The sequence below is a fragment of the Elaeis guineensis genome, chromosome 4, assembly GCF_000442705.2.
Source record: "Elaeis guineensis isolate ETL-2024a chromosome 4, EG11, whole genome shotgun sequence".
In the NCBI taxonomy this organism is placed as follows: domain Eukaryota; kingdom Viridiplantae; phylum Streptophyta; class Magnoliopsida; order Arecales; family Arecaceae; genus Elaeis; species Elaeis guineensis.
This window is the reverse complement of record NC_025996.2, coordinates 93098557-93124087: the sequence shown is the minus strand read 5'-3', so window position 1 is coordinate 93124087 and position 25531 is coordinate 93098557. Positions and strand designations below refer to the sequence as shown.

General features: G+C 37.9%; 1 protein-coding gene and 1 non-coding gene across 5 annotated transcripts in view; both read left to right on the top strand.

Annotated features, from left to right (window-relative positions):
- LOC105034955 (PH, RCC1 and FYVE domains-containing protein 1) overlaps positions 1 to 25322 on the top strand; it is a 103952-nt gene extending 78630 nt beyond the window's left edge. Inside the window, exons 7-8 of one of the 4 annotated variants that reach the window (XM_073256717.1) lie at positions 24033 to 24454; positions 24610 to 25322. In XM_073256717.1, coding sequence (XP_073112818.1) covers positions 24033 to 24454; positions 24610 to 24718 — 531 coding nt within the window. In that variant the 3' untranslated portion in view covers positions 24719 to 25322. Of the gene's footprint in view, positions 1 to 19700; positions 20493 to 22242; positions 22343 to 24032; positions 24455 to 24609 lie in introns of those variants that run through there. The other 3 variants (XM_010910313.4, XM_073256718.1, XM_073256719.1) reach the window with 3 other exon arrangements.
- Positions 13421 to 13524, top strand: LOC140857669 (small nucleolar RNA R71). The gene has a single exon (XR_012141163.1). It is a non-coding gene; the product is annotated as a small nucleolar RNA R71 (small nucleolar RNA).
- Positions 25323 to 25531: the final 209 nt, after the last annotated feature.

Here is a 25531-nt window from a genome sequence, read left to right as displayed (position 1 = left end):
AATATAGTAGCAACCCAACAGAATCGAAAAATATCTAAGTGTAGTTAATGTGTAATATAGTCCCTCTATCGTGAGTTCCGACTAGATGGCAGCTCATGGATAAATCGTCAAACCTCATCATTAATCATATGATAGATTCAATCAGCTCGAGTCCAATAGTGATTCCAAATAAAAACTCTTTTCATTAATCATATTGCTATGGCCATAGACTTATGGATTCAGCTTTTCAAATCTTATAGGACTATTCTTCTCTATCAAAATCGATAGATCCCATCTAGATGCACATCTTGCTCCTATAGCTCAACCAACTGAAGTCAATATCCACTGCAAAAACTCATAATTGAGTTAATGCTTATGTGTAGTCAAACTATAGCAGTCTTACTGTGAGTAACTGTGATACCGTAGGTCAAAGGATCAGTTACACAACTATAGTATCGAGATGATCACTGACGATTGGATAGAAATTCATGTGATCTCTCATATGGTCACACTCAGTACTAGTTCTCTAACAACTACTCATGCTTGCCACTCAGTATCTCTATACTGTAGATTAGAGACTCATCTATCTTGAAAGAAGTGAACCGTGTGCCAGTCTATCTGGATGGATACCGTCTCATGACTATCCTATGATCAGGAGCAATTTAGGAATCGATCATACATGTCTCTAATTCTCAATAGTTGAGAATATGTATCGTAACGTCAATTTCAAAAACAATTCAAGGACACATAACACTTGAATGAAAAAAGAAAATTTGCCCTTTATTGATTAAGTCAATAGTTTAAGTATAAATTTATGTCATAGAATGAACAATGTGTCAGCCAACAATTGATTTCTAGGACATACATCTAACAAATGCAAGGGTTGATTTGGCCGGATACCTGATGGTACGAATAATTTCAAACCCTAATTTGAACTATAGATAGTTTGGATCTTAGTGCTACATAAAAAGCTACTAGAAGATTGGATAAGTGATAAATTCAGTTTGAAAGTGGAACAAATAAGTAGTATTATGTATCATATACAAGAAGGAATTCCACGAAAGTTGACCAAGAGGCCAATACAGACGTCAATGCCCTACTATAATGGATTCTACTCTACAGGCCTTTCATAACTCTCTTTAGTCTTTCCAACTTCTGCTAGAGAGGTTTAGATGCTAGCTTGCAAGCTACTCTTGTTCTTTCTCTAGAAGTTGCTCTTCTTAGTGGATATTAGTCAGTTCTACTTCAAGAGTCTCAATTCGGTTCTTTTATGTTAGCTAGTGGATGGTGAATATCAAAAATTTTTGGCTAGCCAGCATTGAAGATCATCGGCCTATGTTGCCTAGAGGTAGTTCGAATGCTGAAGGCAAGGATCGCCGAACCGATATCGGGATCTATATCGATTCTGTATGGTATTGTACCAACATAGTATAGCTTTGCATGCCAGTTTAAATTGGCATGCCAATTTTTTGTTTTTCTTTTTTTTTTTTGTTTTTAAGGTCTTTAGTAAAGTTTTTTGGTTTTATGAATGATCTTAAGCCTGAATTAATGTTTTTTTGATGCTATTGATATTTCTATCACTCCAGTACCCCCTTAATCATCCGTGATACTGATCTTTAGGGACAACCTTCCAAGGATATGGTATTATTGAACTTTAATATGCTTAAATCAATTAATAATATATAATTCTAAAATGATACAATCGATTGTGTATATTTAAAATATGTATATCAAGATCTAGAATCTTGTTGAGTGCCAACATTTATACTTAGGAGAAACATCAATCCATCCCTCTATCCAAGTGGCATTATAGTTTTATATGCTCATCCCATAAGGTATGCACGTTAGATTGTAATCGGCTTTAGATCTCTCGTTGAAGTTCTAGCTTTGATTGCATAGGATGGTAGCCCTTCGAAGATGTCTCGAATGCACCATACCCTTATCCATATGGATCATAAGTTGTTTGTGGCTATGGACAAAAGAATCCAGAATACGATGATGAACTTAACACATCCATGGATCTTAATCTACGTACGAGGTCATCTGCAGCTACATCGTATTTTGAATGATCTTGAGGGGCCTGTTGCAAATATGCAATCATATCCTTGCGAGCTTTACTAACTCGTGCACCGTGATCCTTATCTTGTATGACATGCATAAACTGGACTCACTAGTGAATCGAAGACCACTCTATAGCTGCATCTCATATACGGTGGTCTCCCATACTCCACTCCTTTTTTGACCACCAGATCCAATACTATCAGAACTATCATCCTTGCTCTCCCTAGTGTCTGATTCTAAGTGAACTATCTCCACTCTCTCCATTGGGCCTGCAATTGTTTTTTTCTTTTCTTTTGTCTCTGTGTTGAACAACTACCTACCCTCCTTTCCTATCTTGCTTTGATCGGCTATGCTACGCGGATGGATGTCCTACTCTCTGAGATGATCGTCTAGCGTGCCAACCTCGTCTAAGCATCTTTCGGTCAAATCTCTATGAGAATGTCTTGGACATGGAGTCATGTGATGAATGACTCCTTAGTGCCCCTCTGGCTGTGGCTGATCAACTGAAAATCTACATGGAATGTTGCTGATAGCCCATTGCTTAGCATCCAGTCGAACCTCACTAGCTATAAAATTGGCTGGTTGTGGAGGCGATCTTGGCTCATCAAGCTCCAGCTTCTACTATTGGCCCATAATCCATCCAATCATCAAATCTTTCTCATCATGAACAAATGCATCCGCAGTCAGATCCAAGTACTTGAACTCAACTCTTTTTGAATGCATTTCAACCTCAACCTTAGATTGTAGTGAACATATACAAGGTCGTTGACGCATCTCTATGTCAGACTGTTCCTCTGCTAGTTGTAGATAAGGGCGAAGATTAACGAATTGCGCTCATAGCCACTCATGGAGTGTTTGAGAAAGGATCTAATGGCAAGTTGCTTCATATTTCTTGCCGATAAACCAAATGAATCTTCCATTCAGCTGCAAAAGTATTGAGCAAAATTACGTATAAGACTATCATAATGTATCATATCGATAGCATACGATGTCAAATAAGAGTTGTCGTCGTTGATATTTAATCTAGTTGGATTCATCTTGTGTTTGATTGGGACAGCTGATGTCTCTGAAACTTTCAATGCCCTCCCTAAATATTTTCGTTTGTGAAAAATATACTTGTTATAATATGTTATTAGTTGAAGATAGGGTTAACAAAAATGTACCACCTAACCTACCTCTTCCAAACATGGATGCGGTTTTTGGACCAAGTTTCATCTTATATATCACATTATGTTTGAAGCACTCACAGAACCGGAAGCGCCTGTAGTTTCAAAGGGAGGACGGGTTATTCACATTTAATTTGATGGTCAGAGGTGAATTGAAAGCTAAGTAGTGGTACTTAAGATCCCCGAGGGAAAAAGAGAGATGTCTCCTACATTATCCATAATATGTGGAAGTATGGACGTAATTTTATAGAGTCATTCGATTTGAATGTTACATGAAGAACATAAGCTAGATGACAGAATGGGGAGACCTAGGATGTAGAAGATCATAAAATGAATGATTCGACAGATTTTGATTCCTATATATCCACTTATATGGTACTTCATTATATGATTCATATAAGATCCATTTGTCTAGATATCATCATATACGTATAGAAAGCTGTATACTTTGAAAGAAGCTTGTACAATTTGGAAAGGACTTTTATTGATAAAAAAGAAGAATCTATTTCAATCGATATGTCCTTAGGTACGACCATACATAACATAGAAATCACGCTTGGAAAGGATGGAGGGTGGTCAAAACTTCCTCATCCATGTCTATTCTAGGTACGATACACTGGAACCTCAAGTTCAAGTGGTAAGCTACAGATTGATTTTGTAATTATTTAGTTAAAGTTGTACAAGTACAAAAGCAATAATTTTTAGAGCATTGATTTCTTTTTTGCTTGATGCAAGTTCCTATCTTTTTGGTAGTCCCATTATCGCTTAATAATGCTAATGTACTTCTGGTTATATTTTGGATCTGCCATCCTGATTTGATTCTTTGCACTCTTCATTATATGATATAAGAAGTCCATCTGGGGATATCTGTCACTACCAAAGAATCTCATATAAAAGCTTGATAGTCTTCACTATCTTCTCGATCCTCATTTAGAATGTCTGCCTCATCACTAAATCCTTGACATGACTCTATTGTCGGTGCTTACATACCTACTCTCCTACCACTTGCAATGGCAAATATTTGATGCAAGCATTTTTTTCTTATCAAGAAATCTATCAAGTGTTATGTAGTTTATAGCCAACCGTGTCAAATTCAGTCTCAGGACTCTCCCTCTGTGTATCTCTGCATCAATGACAGGATTCATATATAGTTGTAGATGAATTTGGTGATACTCTATGCTGATTTCATTGTTTGTTGCACTCTATGAAGCTTCCAGATATCCATCAACATGAGGTCGATACAATATGCAGTATATAGGGTCCAATAAATTTATGGTCGCCACTCCATCAGGATCTCCTCTATGGTTCTGTATTGTGGTCTATTATCGGTGACAGCCTGCACAACATTTTGCTCTCCTATCTGTTTAATCACCTCATACATCAATCTCATGTACTCGTACACCTGATTAGAAGCATCAATTGACTTATGAAAAAATACTTTTCCATTACAATATGTCAAAAATGTTGATGTTCCATTTAGTAGAATCGATTCAACCATCACACATCACCGTCACTCCATATATGCGCCAGTTGTTCTAATAGGATGCAATCCATTTTTTTAACTCTTTGTCGTCAAGAAGCTCACGGTAGATGTCCTTCGATCTTAGAGGATCTATATCCAGTCTGACAGCCTGTATGATGCAATGACAGAGCGATAATGTGCCGCCTACTATATTCGCTAGTATGTGGCTGAAGTAAAATTAAGATCCAATATTTTTTTGTCTTTCAACATACTGTTAATTCTCCGTTGTTTTGAATTTTTGCTAGGGAAGGCATGTGGATCCAAGTCGTGGATAGTAGCACTTGGTGGAATATCTCTAAAGGACTTCTTTCTATTGCGAAAAGCTTCCAGCATAGATGCAATACGGACACCAGCTCTACTGATGCTTTCCCTAACTGAAGTCTTGAACTCTGACTCTCACCTAGCGATCGCATAGTCCAATCCAAACTCATAGCATGATGGTCCAAATAAAGTCCCATACCAAGCTAACTCCTCAAGCTGCTACTAATATTTTAAGCTCGCATCAATGGCAGTCTGGATTAGTGCCTTGTCATCTGGAGCAGACCTTCGACTCTTGGAGTGAGAGGAAGGTGGCTCTGCAGCTCAATAGGCCACCTCCACCTTCGAAGCCCTCCTTCACTGCTTTGAAATCAATGAAGTACTTCATTAGATGTCGGATCTCAATATTTCGATACATAGCTACATCGGGGTAACCACTAGTCAAGTACTGCTTCAACCTAATTATCTCTCGAATTTTGTGTTGCACTAGTTACATTTTCAGTGGTGTTGATCCAATAGTATTTGCCCATGGTCTTAACCAATATCATGCTTTGGGTTTTTTCTCGATGGATCCAATCCTGCAAGATTAAGCATGTAAGTTTAATAATTTTGTAAATATAATAAAATTTTGTTGTCTTAAGAAAAATATATTTTCTACTTCAAAAAATTTGTAATTATAATTTTTCATAATTATTTCTATTTTTAATTAATTTGTAATTAAAAAATAATTTTAGATATCATAAATTTTGAAAATATGTTTTGCATCTCATAAATACTTCTAAATTATCTAGTACGTAGTGTTAATTTTACATAATCTTTTGAATTAATTTCATATTTTTTTATTAATTATTTAAATTAAAAATATTTTAAATTCAAAAAGTTTGGAAAATTAATAGCATAGATCCATGTAGGACCCTACAACAGTTTCTACAGTTAGTTTTCTAAGCCTCTGGGCATGCATGAAAAGCTACTTATTTATTATTTTTATTAAAATTTAAGCTTAAGCTATTAATGCATATGATGCATGAAAATTTTCATAAACGGACACCAAATTTATGTTAAGAGTACCTTGCATGCTTTTAAACAATATTCTGATTTTATAGTTATTTTTGAATTTTATTTTTTAAAATATTTTTAATTCAAAATTTTATTTTTAAATTTAGAAATTATGTACTTTATGAAAATTATTGATCATCTATAGATCTATAACATATAATAAAATTATGCCAAAATCAAAAATTTTGGCATGATCTTCCCTTATTTTTCTAATTTCAGAGAATTTCTATTTTCAAAAAAAAGAGGGAAGATGGGGGAGAAGGTTATATACCTTTAATCTGATGTTTTCTCTTGTTTTCAAGCTATTTTTTGATTTTGCGAGGGGGGATGTCGAAAAAAAGAGGAAATGTCCTTTTCAGGTCATTTACCATCACTCTTATTAGAGTTATGGGTGAACCAACCCAAATCGGAACATATTGGGCGGTTCGGCTGCGCACTGGCCCAAATCAGGCAGTTCGGACTGGTTCCAGCTGGCTCGGCATGTTTTTCGAAAAGTAGGGCTGAACCATATCAATTCTGCTTAGGTACAGTTTAGTATAGGGTGTGGCAGTGGTCCACTACGACATTCCATGGCTGAAGGGTTGATATTACATCTCAAAATTTGGCCATACTCTGAAGAAATTGGTTCGCTGATTGAGGTGGTAAGAATGCTTCTTAGCCATGCTCGCTATCGTAGTGGTGTTCGGTGATGAGTGATCGACTCAAGCATTGTTTGATTGGACTAGTAACTTGGCTTTAGTACTAGCCAAGGACTAGAAGATATAGTGACTGCTGAGACCCTACAAGAAAGATTTAGCTCAATAATTGAGGGAATACTATTATAATTGTAATTAAGTAATACTTCATGGCTGATGGTTGAAGAGCTGAATAATCATTCTCTCAAAGATGTGGATAAAGTTGGGGTAAAAAGAGGCCCAAATTTATTGGGTCAAAGTGTAGCAGCTACATGGGTCATGAGATCCAAAGGTTGCTTGATACTCAAGGCTCTTGGAGATTGATAGGATGTGTGATGCGTAGTCGTTGATAGCACCAAAAATAACTCTACTCACTATGTAGGTAGGATGAGATGGAAAGATCACAAGCAGATAAAGAAAATACAAATTCTTCCTCTTGAAGTATTTTCAAGTATTATATTTTTTTTCTTTAATTTTCAGATCCATCTGCCGTCCGTTTGTTCGCCACTGTCCGCCAGCCCAACTCTCCCGCACTCGCCATGCCGCGCGCCCGCACATCGCCGCGCTCGCACTACCGCCGCGCTCGCATACCCCCGCGTTTGCACTGCTGCCGCGCTCGCACTGCTGCCGCGCTAGCTGTTAGGAAACACTCCTTTTTGATTTACAAAAAGAAACTTTTGTTTCTTTAAAATGACGTCTATATCCTTTTTGGGTTTCTTGCATAGTATCTTCATTTTCTATAATACCGTATGCGTCCTTTTATTTTAATTTTGTTTTAAATCCAATTTTCTTCAAACTGAGTCTTTTTGATCTGCGAATCAGACTCTTTGTATCGGCGATCACCTTTCCTGTAAAATATAAAAAGAAGCATCAAATTCTTAATAAATAAAATAAATTAAATATAATTTTCTGCTTTAAATAACTGAAATTAAGTGTTTATCACACCCCCAACTTGAATTTTGCTCGTCCTCGAGTAAAATAGATATATCAGCATTATGTACCGATTCGGTCTTGAATAAAAAGTTAGGTTAGGCATCCCAAAAGGTAGATGATACCTGGTCAGACCATTAAAGAGATACTTCATTGGATTATCAATTTGACCCAATTAGTGACTGAGTATTAACTAAAGAAATTTCAAGAGCTTTTCTTTCACCAACTCCCCACTTTACTCTTTAAATCCTCTAACTTAATGTAAGAGAGATTTATTATCTTCTTGTAATTTAGTCCCCTTATTATCCACTATTTTTTTTTTTAACATTGTCCACCTTTTTACACAAACCACAATGCTTACTTAGGCGAAGGGGCCCGATTACTCAGTAGGAAACTAATGTGTTTTTTTTTTAAATAAAAATTTTAAAGAGAATTTTTTACATACCTCGACCTTTCCACCCAATCTCTCATGAAGCAGATTCTTTATTGAGATCAGTAAAAAAAAGATTGTAGAATACTCCTAAAATTTGGTCTAGTCTAAACCCTACCATTCATTGGGTTTTCTTAATAATTTATTCCTCAGTATCTCTAAAATTATTTTGACCGTTAATCATTCATTGATTAGGATGCCTAATTGACTCTTAATAAAAATAACATTCGGATACACAAAACTAATTATTTCTGACCATACTCGAGGATTTGATTAATTTCCTTCCCCCCCAACTTAATCTACATTGTCCTCAATGGAGTAGAAAGCAAAGAAAATAAAAGGAGAGAGTGCACCTGGGATAATTTTGCTTCGGAAGTTGAAGATAGCTTCATTGATTAATAAGCTCTTGTTCTAAATTCCTGCAGCTGCAGTAAAGTAAAAAAAATATGAAATTGTTGGGTTGCCTCCCAACAAGTGCTAAGTTTTACGTCTTCAGTCAGACGTCAAGTTTATTATTCATTATAAAGTAGATCACACAGATAGATGGTGTCGATTCATTTTTTATGTGCAATTTCATCTACTTATGGCTTCAGACGTTGACCGTTTACCTTAAATGTATTGCCATTCTGGGGGTCATGAATTTCAATTGCTCCATGTGGGAATATTTGTGTGACAATGAAAGATCTATCCCATCGGGATCGAAGTTTACCGAGAAAAAGGCGTAACCTGGAATTGAAAAGCCATACCTTTTGATTTAGCTCAAACGATTTTCTAGAGATATATTTGTCATGAAATACTTTGGTTCGAGCCTTGTAAATTCGTGAACTCTCGTATGCATCGTTGCGAAGTTCTTCCAGTTCATTGATTTGCAACCTTCGATTAGAACCTGCATTCTTCATGTTAAAATTAAACATTCGTATGGCCCAGAGTGCACGATGTTCTAATTCAACCGGCAGATGGCAAGCTTTGCCATAAACTAGTCGGTAGGGTGACATACCGATAGGGGTTTTAAAACTGTACGGTAAGCCCATAATGCATCATCTAAGTGAAGAGACCAATCCTTTCTATTGGGCCTAACCGTCTTTTCTAGGATATGTTTAATCTCCCTATTTGACACCTCTACCTGACCATTAGTTTGGGGGTGATATGGTGTGGCCACTTTGTATGTAATATTATATTTTTTCATAAGTGCTTCAAAATGTTTATTCGTAAAATGAGTCCCCCCATCACTAATGATCATCCTTGGAAGCCAAATCGACTAATGATGTTTCGTTGGATAAAACTAGTTACAACTTTATTATCATTAGTCCGTGTAGCTATTGCCTCCACCCATTTTGACTAGTAATCAACTGCCACCAAAATATATTCGAATCCAAATGAGGCTGGAAAAGGTCCCATGAAATCAATCCCCCAAACATCGAAGATTTCTACTACTAAAATGGGGGTCAGCGGCATCATATCCTTCTTGGATAAATTTCTGTTTGCTGACATTGCAAACAACTTCGGCCAAATTCATGTGCATCCTTGAAAAGCGTTGGCCAATAAAATTCACTCTGCAGCACTTTTGCTGCAGTTTTTCTTCCACTAAAATGTCCCCACATGCCGAAGAATGGCAAAAAGTGAGAATGCTTTGAAATTCACTCTCGAGGACACAACGGCGAATAACTTGGTCAAGACAGTATTTGAATAATTCAGGTTCCTCCAAGAAATAATGTTTAATTTGCGAGAAAAATCGATCCTTTTCTTGTTTTGTCCAGTGAGAAGGTACTTGTCCTGTTGACAAGTAATTGACAAAATGGGCAAACCATGGAGGATGGCTAGAGGAGATTGCGAAAAGTTGTTCGTCAGAAAATTTCTCTTGACCTCATCTATGCCTATCGTGTGTTCAACTAAGATCCTGGAGATGTGATCAGCTACCACATTCTCGGAACCCTTCTTATCTCGGATTTCAGATCAAATTCTTGTAAAAGAAGGATCCATTTGATCAAACACGGTTTAGTATCTTTCTTTGAGAGGAGATATTTCAGAGCCGCATGATCAGAGTAAACTATAACCTTAGACCCTAATAGATATGAGCGAAATTTTTCAAGGCGAACACTCTGCTAGTAGTCTTTTTCTGTTGTGGTGTAGTTTAATTGGACATCGGAAAGAGTCTTGCTAGCATAATAGATTACATGTGGCTCCTTATTGATTTTTTGATCTAAGACGGCACCTATTGCAAAGTCAGAGGCATCACACATAATCTCAAATGAAATAGACCAGTCAGGGGGTTTTATTATGGGTGCTGTTGTCAGGGCTGTTCGTAATGTGTTGAATGCTTTCAAACAATCTTCGTCAAAGACAAATGGTGTGTCCTTGGCCAACAGATTGCACAGGGGTCTTGAAATCTTGCTAAAGTCTTTGATGAAGCGTCTATAAAATCGGGCATGACCTAAGAAGGACCGAATTTGTCGACCGAAGTAGGGGTGGTAGTTTTGAAATGACCTCAACTTTGGCTTTATCTACCTCAATCCCTCTTTCAGAAATAATGTCCTAATACAATTCCTTTCCGCACCATGAAATGGCTCTTTTCCCAACTTAGGACGAGATTTGTCTCCATACACCGTTTAAGAACTTTGAAAAAATTATGGAGACAATCCTCAAAGGTGGTTCCAAACACAGAAAAATCATCCATAAAAACTTCAAGACATTTGTCCACCATATCCGAAAAAATGGCCAGTATGTACCGTTGAAATGTAGCGGGTGCATTGCAGTGCTCGAATGGCATACGCCGAAAACGAAGGTGCCATAGGGGCAGGTGAAGGTAGTCTTTTCTTGGTCATCCGAAAATACAGGTACTTGATTGTACCCTGAATAACCATCAAGAAAATAGAAGAAATTTTGTCCTGCTAATCGTTCTAAGATTTGGTCGATGAAGGGCAATGGAAAATGGTCCTTCCTAGTAACGGCATTTAGTTTTCTATAATCTATGCATACTCGCCATCCAGATGATATACGAGTGGGAAGCAGTTCACCTTCTTCGTTCTCAACCACAGTAATACCTGATTTCTTAGGTACTACTTGAGTGGGACTGACCCATTTAGTATCGGATATGGGGTAGATGATTCCAGCATCTAACCACTTTACCACCTCTTTCTTTACTACTTCATGCATGTTTGGGTTCAATCTCCTCTGCATATCTCGATGGGGTTTGGCATTTGCCTCAAAATGAATATGGTGCATGCAAATGGAGGGGTCAATTCCTTTTAAATCGGCAATGGACCAACCGATAGCCTCTTTGTGTTCCTTCAGAATACCAACCAATTGTGCTTCCTGATTAGGGGTCAAGTCTAATGCAATGATTGTCGGGAGGATGTCATTGGGTCCTAGAAATACATACTTGAGCGTAGCAGGAAGGGGTTTCAATTCTAACGTAGGTGGTGATTCTAAAGATGGGACTATTGGTGTACTGGCTAATTGGGCAATGGCTCATACTTGATTGTCCATGGAGGAGTGGTTTTTTCGTGTGGTGTATCCAACAGGGTGTTAACTTCTTTCATATATCCCTCAAAGTCATATACTCCAAAGTGAACCAAGCAAGTATCTAAGGGGTCTGGTGCTAGAATTGTAGGTGTTGCATCTTCTATAATGTCTTCTAGTTATCTACTTTGAAGCAACTATCTATTGATGGTCCTTGGGAAGCACCAAACACATTCAGTCTCAGTTTTTTATTCCCAAATGATACGTCCATGACTCCTATCCTACAATTAATGCATGCATTTGCCGTAGCTAGGAAGGGTCGTCTTAAGATAATGGGAATTTATCTTGGGTTGCACTTAGTTCCATGTGAGAACCAAAAAATCAACTGGAAAGTAAAACTCATCTACTTGACCAAAACATCCTCAAGCATTCCACGTGGTTCTTTAATTGATCTGTCGGCTAATTGCAGTGTGACTGATGTGGGTTTCAGTTCTCCGAATCCAAAAAGTTCATACACCGAACTAGGTAAAAGATTCACACTTGCCCTAAGTCCAGAAGAGCTTTTTCAATGCGATAATTCCTATAACACAGGAAATGATGGGGGCTCCTGGGTCTTAAGCTTTGGAGGAGTGGCATGCTGGAAGACAGAACTAGCCTGTTCAGTGAGGTGTACTTTCTTTGAGATTTATAATCTAGATTTACGTTTTTGGGTGCACAAATCCTTCAAAAATTTGACATAAGCAGGGACCTGTTTGATTGCGTCTAGAAGGGGAAGATTAATTTGGACTTGCTTAAGCAATTCCAACATCTCGTCGAGTCTTCCTCCCTTCTTATCTGCAGGAATAGGATTTTCAGGGCATCCGAAAATGGGGCTTTAGGCAAGTAAGATGATTCCAATGCAGTTGGTTCATTTCTATTTTAAGTCCTCCTTGTTCTTGAGTGATTTGGCTTCGGTTAGAGGTTTAGGGTCGGTCTCATTGGTTTTACTAGTGTGTTTAATGACCTTCCCACTTCTCAGAGTCATGATTGATTTGGCATGTTCAGAAAAAGTTCTGGGTATTAGAGCTCTCAATCACAAATTGCCCTCTTGGGTTGCTCTCGGGTTGGCTAGGTAATTTTCCTCCTTCCCTCCTACTGAATGCAGTCGCTAGTTGACCTATTTAGGTCTCTAGCTTAGCAATGGATTGTGTGTGGGAGTTAAGGGTCTGAGTGTTGACTTTAATCATTCTAGTACTTTCAGAACTTTTTCTTCAAAAGCTGAGCTGTGACCAGTAGTAGACGGTTGAGGAGTATTTTGAAATTGATGGTATGGTCCATGCCTATATGTTGGGTCCTGATATTGAGGTTGAGGTGCGACAGGGCCAACCACTGGTTGTGGTCTCCAGGAAAAAATTGGATGGTTTCTCCAGCCGGGGTTATAAGTGTTCGAATATGGATCGTTTTCTGGTCTGCGAGCTTGTTGGACTTGAGCTTGCTGAACCTGCTCGTGCACAAACTCAGAAAATTGAGGTGCGGCTGGGCATTCACTAACAAAATGGTTCAGACTTGCACACAATGCACAAACTTCTTGGATTGGTTAGGTGGAATCGGGGATTGTCCAGTATTTAGAAGATGGTCTAATTTTTGGGACAGTTCATCTATCTTACTGTGGATATCTATGACATTTCCAATCTGATAAATTCCACTTCTTTTTTGTTGAAGCATGGGTTGTTCTCTAGAGGTGGCAGACATCTGATGTAGGAAATTCTCACTAAATGTTTCAAAGAGCTGCCAGGCTTCATCCTCACTCTTTAGCATGAATGTCCCACCACATGATGCATCAACCATTTGTCGGTGTTTCTCCGATAGACCATCATAAAAACACTGACAAAGTTGCCATTTAGGGACAGCATGGTGTGGACATTTACAAATGAGGTCCCTTAACCTTTTCCATGTCTCATGAAAAAGTTCACCCTCAATTGGAAAAACTAGTGATAGCTTTTCTAATTTGATTTGTTTTTCCAATTGGAAAGTATTTTTTGAGAAATTCTCTCTGAAGATGTTCCCAAGTTGAAATGGTTATAGAGTCTAAGGAGTTTAACCAATGCTTGGCTTTGTCCTTAAGTGAGAAAGGGAACAGTTTCAACCTAAGGGCATCATCGGAGAAGTTTTGGATTTTTACTGTGGAACAAATTTCAAGAAATTCATCTAAGTGTTTGTATGGGTCCTCGTTACTAAGTCCATAGAATGATGGCAACATTTGAATAATGCTAGACTTAATCTCATATTGGGTAGCTTCTACTGGAGGTGCTTGAATGCATGGAGAGTAGGTATACGAGGATGGAGTGAAATATTCTCTCAATGAGCGTGGAGGATTAGCCTCACCAGGTGCAGCCATGTTTCTAACTCGGATAGTCCTAAGAGTCTTTTCTAATTCTTCGTCTAATGGTTGCAAGTCGGGTTTTAGTGATCGTCGACCTAACATGCAACTAAAAGGTCTATGTAGGACTATCCTAGTCTGTTAAGGATTTTTTTTTTTTTTTTATTAAAAGGAGAAGAGAAGAGAGAAAAGAGTTCTAAAGAAGAGATCCTAAGAAGTCCTAAAACTAATAGAAGAATTAGTTGTGGTTAGATTTTAATTACAATCAAGTTAGCACGCAGTGGACTCTCTATCCTAAAGTTACCCTAGTTCTAGATAGCTCCTAACTGTAGTTAGCCTTCAAGCCTTCCAAGTTGGAGCTTGACCAACCAACTGGCCAGATAAGTGTAAGGTTGGTGGGAGTCCCCCCGTTGCTTTCCTTAGACACCAATTAAATTGGTCAGGTCAGCGAACGGAAACAATTAAAAACCACCTTCCTTCGGGCCCAATCGTCCCACAAACCACTTGCCTAGACATCAGCTAGCTGACCAAGTCTAACCTGGTTCAACTCGCAGGGTCACTTGTCCTAATGAGCTCGAAATCCTTAGGGGTCAACGTCTAATTAATTTAGATTAAGGTCTAGGTTATGCAAATACAAGGGAGTGATTTGTGGGCCAAGAAAGGGTGATCAAATCCCCACCTTATCTTAGTTAATGGGTTGCGTCCTTAAAGTTAATTATGGAGATGCAATGCAAAGAAACAAGATGTCCAATCAAGTTAGAAATTTTTATATTTGAGGTTACGCTATTTTAGTTAAGTGTTATGAAATGTCAGTGGCTTTTTTTTTTTTAATTCAATCGTGCCAAGGTCCCGGCAACGGCGCCAAAATTTGATGCGTAGTCGTTGATAGCACCAAAAATAACTCTACTCACTACGTAGGTAGGATGAGATGGAAAGATCACAAGCAGATAAAGAAAATACAAATTCTTCCTCCTGAAGTATTTCCAAGTATTATATTTTTTTCCTTTAATTTTCAGATCCATCTGCCGTCCGTCTGTTCACCACTGTGTCCGCCAGCCCAACTCTCCGCGCACCCGCCATGCCATGCGCCCGCACCCGCACACCGCCGCGCTCGCACACCGCCGCGCTAGCTGTTAGGAAACGCTCCTTTTTGATTTACAAAAAGAAACTTTTGTTTCTTTAAAATGACGCCTATATTCTTTTTGGGTTCCTTGCATAGTATCTTCATTTTCTATAATACCGTATGCGTCCTTCTTTTATTTTAATTTTGTTTTAAGTCCAATTTTCTTCAAACTTGAGTCTTTTTGATCTGCGAATCGGACTCTTTGTATCGGCGATCACCTTTCCGGTAAAACATAAAAAGAAACATCAAATTCTTAATAAATAAAATAAATTAAATATAATTTTTTGTTTTAAATGACTTAAATTAAGTGTTTATCAATGTGGAGACCGAGAAAATGAGTTAACTTCATTGAGTTGGCCAGATTTTCAGAAGGTTCAGCCTTTGGCAAGTCCACTGTATTGGCAGCAACGTCGAATGATTCTTTTAAGTGTTTAATACCACAACAAACTTAGAAGGTGTAGCCCCACTCACCATTATGGGGCATCTTATTCAGCCACCATGTCAAGAACCTCTGCCTTTATCTTTGTCAGGGTAGGGATCTTGGTCTTTGATATTGGCTGAATTGGAGTCAGAGAAAGAGATGCAAGGATGAGAATCAGTCAGAAATGATTACAACTATGTCACTAAATAGAGCAATTCAGTTTGGTTAGAAGGGTATGCATGCCTTTTCCCTTGATCGGAGCTGGAGTCTTACCTATGGGTGCTGAAGACTTGCTGTTGGTCCATTGCGAACTGGAGGGTATATCAGTTGTTGAATCAAGAGAGCCGATGTCGATACGACTGAAATCAGCGGTAGTGTGCTCCTTTTGGATGTTGGTTATGTGAACATCCCACCAATCTAGAAATTCTTCAGTTGTGCTAGGCCAAAGGTCAAAAGAGATAAAATGGTAGTCCAGACATAGCTGTTCATAGAGTCTACTAACTCGATTGATGCGACTCAAAAATGAGAAGCAGATCAGTAAGCGAGGCATTTAGAGAATACAGAGGCAAACAAAGGACGCTCTAGACTAGACTGAACTGGTAAGCAAAAAAGTTGGGGGAGTAATACTTAATAGAGCATTTATTGTTGACTGATCTATCAATAATTGAGCCAACATGGAGATCCCAGGGAACTAAGAAGTCTCTCCATAGAAGTCCCACAACTTCGGTCTCTGATGAGGATATATCAGGCTTCGGGAAACTAACTAGGTAGGCTTCAGAGAATGGAGTAAATAAGAGATTTACACCTTGACAAGAGGGACCCTCATATAAGAGCCAGAAGTGGTTCTGAGAAGGGCTTGCACGTGAACATATTAGAGATTGATGGGAACAATATCAGTCTCATGGACAGGTTTATGGGAAGTATGCGTATAACCAATCTAGAGCATCTAAAGAGGACCTTCACATCCTCAATGCTTGGAGGTGATTTCTCTAAGGCCCTAGTAGAGATATAGGCTAGCATGAGAGGAGCTAGGGCTGTGGGATGGTCTTTAGCAAGGGTAGCAGCTAACCTAACGTATGCCTTCACCATTTGGACCAACCTAGAGTAGAGAAGGTGTTTGCAGAGCTAAACTAGGAAATAGGCAACATACTGTCGACGTAAAATTGGCGTAGTGCGATAGTAATAAGCCTGCATATAGTAATTGTAACTAACATATTTGTTTATAAGTAGGCTGAAATCATCATTGTGAATGTCAGTAGGAGTATTTGCCATTAAAGGGCCTGCAAATTGATTTGAGGTTTAAAAGAATATGTAAATCCAAAAGACTTCAGCTGGTCATTCCATGTTTGAAATGAAAGTGTTGGTTGAGTGAGACCAAAAGTACAAAGCATCGAGGAGCAATAATTGGTTGGCTCTAGGAGGAGAACGAGGAAAGGTCAAGAAGCCAGAGATACCGTTTTGCTCCCAAATAGATGATTTTTGTTAGGAGATGCAGTTGAACCATCGGTTTCAAAAGTCACAGTCAAGAGGTCATGGCTGATGGTGATTGGGGTTTTTCTAGATTGAGATTTTAAATCTCAATTTTTCATAAAAGGTCTCTTTGGGGTGACACAAAAAAAATTGAAGAAATAGATTGAGGGATGGGAGATCTGAAGATGTGACCTAATAGACAAAGGTTAGAAGGATATGAAGGGAGGTAGAATCTTAGCTTATATTGTTGCAGAGGATGAAAAACCTTGAGGAAGACAAAGGGAACAGGAGCTGCTAAAAGCGGAAATGGCAGATGTACATCTTGGGCTCTTTAAAAAGGCTCGGCACCATATGAATCGTGTCCTAAAAGGACTCTAATTGATTACGGTGTTTGGGAAGTGGTCTACTTTTGAGGGTTGAGCTATCTCGTTAAGCCACATGGATGGTCCTTAAAGAGAAAAGGCACCATATTGACAGGAGTTATAATGAAAGCATAGGAATCCCAAAAGATGCAAAGTGTTTTAGACTCCTAAATGTTGGACTTATGGCAGCCAATGTGGTGTCTGGTACATCCCTTTATCTACCTGATTGACGGCTAAGAGGATGTGGAGGGGATTGTTTATGCTACACCTTAACATCCAAGGACTACCATACAAATAGCAATTCTAAAGAAGAATCAGATAAGGTCCCTAGAGCTTTTAGCCGAGATGTATATATTTTCCTAGATAGCTAATAGAAGGAATGAATTGAGGTGAATAAATCAGCCTCCCAGATATTTCTAAGTGCTGAAGACTGTATTATAGAACGAGTAAAAAGAGATGGCCAACGCAAGCATGTTGGATAAGCCAAAACCAATAAGATGTGATTATCGGTTTGATGGTTGGTATAAAACAACCATGCCAATGAACAAGCGTAGTGGATAATAACTGACATCAATTACCAGAACTACCAAGAGTGGAGGCCAGATGTGAGTAATAACCATTAGAGTGGGCAGTTATTATTATCTAGAATAAATAAATGTAATTATACTTTATAAAAAATAGTTTTCTTAAGAGTAGTATTACCTTAACTTAGATCTTTACTACTATAGCCCAGTCTACACCCCTATCTCTATCCATCTCTTCCGAAAGGTGGTATGACAATAGCGAAAGTCCTTAAAGGGAACGGCATCTAGACCCACACTACTCATATCCTCCCTTTGATCACCTTTTTTTTTCAGCTTTCTGACATTGGGGACACTCCCGTTCATGCATCTACTCCTTGCCATCTGACGTGTCACTTTTTTGTTGGCATATTCGGATGGGACAAGAAAAGGCCCAAACATTCATGGTATAACATTTGAAAATCTACTCAAAGAATTCTAAAGCTTCTTTGCTTCAAGTGAGGTTTCATCATGTACGGTCCAAATTAAGTTCAGATTCCTTGTTATAAAGATGCAATTTCTTGGTTTGGAATTTGAAAACTTAGATATGGAATGATCTCGGTCCCACTGATTCATTCATTAGTAGAGGCCTGAAGCTTCCTTTATGGATCTCGGAAACTGATGCTTGCTCTTCAAAGCCCAAACCCTAAGACTTCATTGCATATAATCTAAAATATGAATAGATTCCGGTAAATACTTCTGAACTAGACTAGAGCACAAAAAGGAAGTCCTGGTTTAAAAGGGGATAAGAATGAATAACCTAAGGGATGTAACAAGCTGAAGTAGCTCCCGAGTAATTATAGAGATGAGAAGATGACAGGCCACAAAACCACAAAAAGAAAAAAATTATCAAGTACTGAGACATAAGGAAGCATGAATTCACTCTAGGGCTTACATGAAACTCTGAAGTGATACGTATTTCTGAGATTGATTGAAACATATTTAAGAAAGAAGAGATTGGGAACAAAAGAAAAGAGAAAAACCAAATTAGGAATGAATTAGACTGAATGGGTATAGCTACAGTAGGACAATCTGCTGATTGGTGAAAGGTGAATTGCCATAGTGAGAAAAAGGTTGCCTTCCACCCTTGATAACTTGTAACAATTGCAAGTAACTAATAATTTCTATTCCAGACAACATTCACATGTAGAGAAGATTGACAGAAGGTGAAGATTGTAGAGTAGTTATGAGAATCAGACATCAGATATAGGACTGTTGGAAATATAATTAAATTTCATTTTGTACTTCATAGTTGCAGCCAAATAGGAGGCAATTTGATAGATTCTTCTGTGAAGAGAAAAGTGAAACAGCTAGTCGAATTCAATGATAGAGTATGGATACCAATGATGAACTGCTCTTGATAAGTTAACAAACAGCATAATGATTAACCGCTAAATCATATTAAGTGATTATGATAATATTTTACTACGTCTAATGATGTGGTAAATTTCTATTCAGAAATTCGACTCAATGTATCTTTTTCGATGTTTGCTTGATCTTTTGTGATGCTAGATAAATGTTAAGTTTATATGTTAGAATACTTGAAAAGATTGATGCACATATTATTTGGCAATCAGCATATGTATTTAGGATGACTTAATATGAAAGGCTTTAAATCAGAAAAGCAATGCTGATGTTTTAAACATTTATATCCTCTAATGCAAAGCAATTAAAAGGGGCATACAGTAAGGAAAAAATTAGAATAATGTATTGGCATGTTATTTGCAAATCTTTCAACAAAGTTGCATATCTTTTTCTGGAAGTGCATGTTGAACATTGGCAAGCTATTGTACTGTATGCTTGCCATGCTACTTCCCTGGACAACAGAATCATCATCATCTAATCTTTTTCTGGTCTAATATGCTGTCAGTTCAAAGAACAAAATTCTAGATTCAGAAGGCTACTTGAAGGATGAGTAGAATTTTCAGCTGTCAGTCCAACACCTAACCAAGGGGAAGGTAGGCAAGAGAGGGTCTGATACTCTGATGTGATACTTTTAAGGATCATTGGCAAGTAGAAGCTCATGGAACTACAGGTCAACCCTTGAAAATTGTTCTACACTCTTATAAAAGGGAAATAGTTAAGTGTTGAAAAAAGTTTCTTGTTTTTCTGCAATGGCAAAACAGTAGTTGAATTGAAATTAAAGTTAGGTGAGCTTTGAACTATGGGTTGCCAAACATGATACTTCACATGTATTAAGATTCCAAAGAGGTTTCAGTTTTGACCCAAGAGAGAGTGATGATTCTGAACTTCAGAAGAAGGTGGTGTTCTTTTACTAGATTCAAGAACAAGAGTGGATGTGACTTTGACTTTTCTTATGAAGAGTTAACAAGTAGAAAGAAGAATAAAAGAAAAAGTCCACTTAAAACTCAATAAGTCTTGTGACTGTGGCTTAACAAAACTGTGGGACTGAAGGATATAAGCTGCGTGGAGCCATGGGATATTTTGTACTTGGTTAGGAATTTGTGAGCAGTTTCTTGCAAGGAGTCCACTTTCTCTTCTACATTACACAGTTGACCTCCAACAGATATAATTTCTCCATCTATCAGTTCAGAATTATTTAATAGGTCCCTTGTTGGGTTTGGCACAGAGAAAAAGCAAGGGTTTGAGGGAGGTGCTAAAGAAGCTTAGATAATGAGAAGGGCCTCGATAATGTGAAGCAAGGTGATTTCTCCATGGCACTCTCATTTTGATCTCTTTTACTGGTCAGGTTTGCTTCCAAGGAAGTGGGATTGGCTATATATTGTTTTATAGTGGATCCTCTTTTGGTATATTCAGACCATAGATGTAAGATGATTTTGGGAGAACCATGTTAAATTCTTGTCTGCTGTTTGTAATTATTTTCTTCCTTTACTTGCATACTTTTTGTCATGTTTTATGGTATCATAGCAGATCTTGGAGTAGATCTTTCCATAATTGTGGGGTTGATAACTTTGTTAAGAGAGCTTTCATAGCTCTTTGGCCTACACGTACCAAAGATCCAAAATACAGCCCCATCATGTCCAACACAAGCACCCCATAAGATAATTATACCCTTGGAAAAAATTCTACTTAATTAATTCCTGTAAATAGACCAGCAACTAAATGACCTTCCTTGCACTATGACTCCCCATCATAGCATGTCTTAATATTGTAAGACTAACAATCATACGAAGGTCCAAATTATGAAGAGCTGAGCTTCCCAATCATGTTTTCTGCCACTCTAGATGTTGAATGACTCTCAATCAGACTTCTTTTAGCTACAATTCTTTTTTCGATGGTTAGGTATGCATTAAGTCCAATAATGTTAAGGAGGAACAGGAGGTATTCATTCCTGGAAGATGGAATGCTAGGAACTAAGGAAATGCCTGATCATGACAAAAATAGGCTAGGATATTGTGCAGTTGCTCACAAGGCAAACCATAATGAGAATTCCATGGAGTTGTTAGAGGACAAGGGATTAACAAAGAATGCATGATTAAACTATGCAAAATATGCATAAGGAGAGTATTGCTACATAGTCAAAGCCATATGAGAAGTGCAAAACTCATTATCAAGAAGCTTTAGGGAGTATCCTATAAAGGCAAAATAATAGGTACCCCATGATTCGTCATACCGATGGGTATCATCCCACACCGGGCATACTGTACCATGCTGTTACTGAACTGAACCTTGGCATGAAAGACGTACTAAGTTAAGGTATGCTGAACCGGCCCCCGTATTGAGCATATTGACACTATACTAGCATGGTACCAGTATGGGATTTGGTACGTGAATGATGAATCTTGAAATACCCCCTTATAGATGGTATGTGCTTCCAAATGTGTTGTCAAGCATAAAGTTTGTACCTAGTTCTTAGAAAGTGCTTCGTTTCATCTAGTTTAGTGATCTTGCTTTTTGGAGGTAGACTTATTAAAATGTTCTGAAGAAAAAGGGGCAAGGTGGTGGCATTGCACTAAAGGAGAATGAAAAAAGTGCACACATAAATGAGAAGTTTATATGATAGGATTAGTATTGAAGGGGAAAACTAATACTGATTTGTTGTACTGGTAATTCTAATTCTCAGATCACTCCACTAAAGGGAGAAAAACGTGGCATGTGCATGAATAGAGGTGAAGTGTATGTGGGAGAAGGCTAAAGGTGCCTGTAGGATGTGCAACCCTTGAGAACGTATGAGAAAGCACAATAAATACTTGGGAGACAATATTAGCTTCCTCAAAACTGATGAAATATAGAACTTAACAACATGAGAACAATGTCAATTACTTGGCCTGTGATTTATGGTGTAATTGCCTTATCATGTACATATTGTAGGGCTTGTAAGCCATGCTTGATTTCTTGGCTGTGTGTATGCATTGTGAGATAAAGTCTGTACAAATGCACTGCTATGCATTATCTTACTCCATTGTGGTTTTATTTATATTATGCTAAAGCTTGAATGGGAGATTTGGACTTCTGAAGTTTCAAAAATGATGCCTCTGCACCAGAACATCATTTTGCTTCAGCATGGGGAACATGATTAATTGAGGAAAGGTAACAAAAAAAGAAGACTATCTTGTTTTTTTTTAGATGAAAAGCATCATGATACTATTTAATCACAAGACTTGATATATTTTCCTAAAATGTTACAAATAGCAAGTGCAACAATTTAAATGGATGTGTGAGGTAGACCCAAGAAAGAAATAAAGGTATCATAAAACACTGAATAAGTACAGTTGCCTGATCGGAGAATAAACTGAAAGTTTGCAAAACTGGATTGTATCGTGGTATGTACTGTAGTACTACCTTGCTATGCTGCCCAATATTGACAAATCATGAGTTCATATTGGGATGTATCACAGCATTACCATATGTATGACATTGCAGTATGTAGTATGTACTGTATGATATATGACCATTGCAGAATGTACAGTATGGTACATGACCATTACGCCCCATACCTTAGTCCTTCAAACCTTGGAATATAAATTAGACTAAAAGGATTCTAAAGATATCTTCCCTTAAGCTAAAAGAAATTCATATGTTACACTCTTTATGCAGATGTGATTTATTGCTATCGACACATTTAAGCACACTTGCCTCCAGGGTTATGAATAATAAGCTATAGGATACAATACATTGCTGCTAGAAATACTTTTCTGTTTATCTTTTTTTTAAAAAAAATTATTTTAATCAGACTTCAGCATGCTTTTATGAACAAGGTAAATTCTTCTACTTCTGTTTCTTGTTTATTTCTATCTTTAAATTGGAGCAAGAAAACATCAACACAAGTACAAATAGCTCCAGATACTATTAAACACATCTAATAATATTTTGGACGAAACTGCTGCATCAGGTTTATGGCTCTGTTGCGAGAATCTCTCTTTCTGCTGACAGCTGCCATAGCTTAATGTGACTGGATTTGTTATACAACTTCTAATACATACCTAATAGTCACTGCTACTAGCCTACACTTCAGCTTTAGAGAGACAGAGAAGTGATCAATTAATTAATACATCAACCTTGTTAAGGATTGTTCTTAATCCATAGAGAGTATTTTACTCCATTCTGCACTGTTTGTGCTCGCAGCCCAAATGAAGTCATTGGGGGAATTGATGCAGAGTTGGTTATCATACTTAGATATCTACATATGTATATGTGCATATGTATGTGTTGCGACCCAAGATCTCATCCAAAAAGGCTAATCAGAAGTTGTTATTGAGTTCCTTGGTGCAGTATAAGTACCTAAGATCGACCTTTGCATAGCCGACGTAGGACTAAACACATGGCCGTATGGACCCGCACATACTCCTCTTTTTTAAATCCTAGCATTCTTGCTAAGCTAAGGGTCAAAATCCATTCAAATCCAATCACAAATATCACAAATCCAATCACAAACACCATACACCATGAGCAGCTCGTAGTTAGTCCAAATGTGCCTGTCCTAGAGTGGCCTCTAGCAAGCCATAGGCCAATCCCACTCTAATACTATTTGTAACGACCATGGACGTCAGCCAAAAGGGTTAACTCTATGTAAGTACCAAGATCTATCTAATATATAGCCAATACGAGACTAAACCACATGCTTGCATGGATCATCACAGTATCTCTCTCTGTTTGTGTGAAACAATTAATCTGGAGTAAAATATAGAAAGAAAAAAAAAAGACCTGATCTTGGCTTATGGCTATGCAAAACTTGTTATATATTATTTTCCTCCCCTGACACAAGCTTAATTTGGAACAGATGAATGCCTTGTCAGAAAAATTGTCAGCAGGAAGAAAGACAAGCAATATTGGATCCACACCGAATAACATGAGCATGTCTCACCCTGCTCAGGCAAATTCATCGAGGTATGAGGATGAGAAATTGGTCTATGGAGAACCTCGTCTATCTAATGAGTTTCAAATTCAAGAGGACTGGGATACAGAGGGCATACATCACAACTCTACAGCATCCTTGAAGGTGGTAACAGGTGTGGATGGAAAATTCCAGCATCATAGTGCAAGCAAATTATTTGTCAACACCCATGTGATGGGGACTAGTACAAGACAATGTACTCCAAGGGCATCGAAAGCTGAATGGGTTGAGCAGGATGAACCCGGTGTATATATTACATTCATTACTTTGCCAAGTGGCCAGAAAGGTCTTAAGCGTGTAAGATTCAGGTAAGCTCTCATTCTAGAAAATACTTGCTCTTTTTACTGTTTGTGTATTCAAATTTCATGCTATTACTGTGAGGACAATATTACATAGGATCTTTTCTTGTTTGACAATGGTACTTCAGATCCATAAGATGCTTTTTTGGTGTTGTGTTGTATAGTCGGAGGCGTTTCAGTGAAAAGGAAGCAGAGCAATGGTGGGAGGAGAATCAGAGCAGGGTATATCTGAAGTACGATATTGAACGCATCATCACATTATCAACGAAGTAGATAAAACAATTGACTAATATCCAATCTCTAGCAAGTACAAGTCATCCATATAGGATTCCCTGCATGCAGTATGCAAAACGGAAGACTAATCTACCAGACTCTTCCTCACAGATGTTACACTTCTGCACATGCTGAAACCAAAATGGATTATGGCACCGTTGGAAAGTTAAAAGTGAGAAGACTAAGCATTCAGTTATCATTTGCTGAAGAGGTTTCATCTGCTTGGCAGCAACATAAGGTAAGATGTTTGCTCGAGAAGAAGTAATCCTGCTTATTGGAAGCTTGGTGCATAGAAGCCTGATCATGTGGAATGCTTGGACTACCAATTGCCTTGCCTATCCACAAATATACAGCAATTACATCAAAATGACAAAAATCTCTCTCCAAGAGGACTTCCTCACATTGGCCAAATGTCAGTCCTAAAGATTCTCCTTTTTTTTTTCCTTTATTTTTGTTGTGTGCTGTGGGAGGTTTGGGTCGGGGTTGGGTTGTGACAGGTTGTAGTAAAGGAAGGTATAGCTTCATCAGTGTATAATGTTGTATGTTGTCCTACTATATAATGTTGGATAAGGAAAATATGGTTATAGAGGCATGTCTGGTCTTCCACCTCTTGGATAAGCCTTTTATTCAGATTAGCATGATTTATGTCCCTAGTATCCTATCCCTAGGCCATGATCCAGCCGTAGGAAATTCAGATATCAATTGGATAACTAATAAAATTCCTTCTTATGGTGGTCTTTTGCAGGCTAGGAGATCAGGATGTCAATATAAAATGGTGAGATTTTACATGTCATGATAGTTTCCATCCCATAA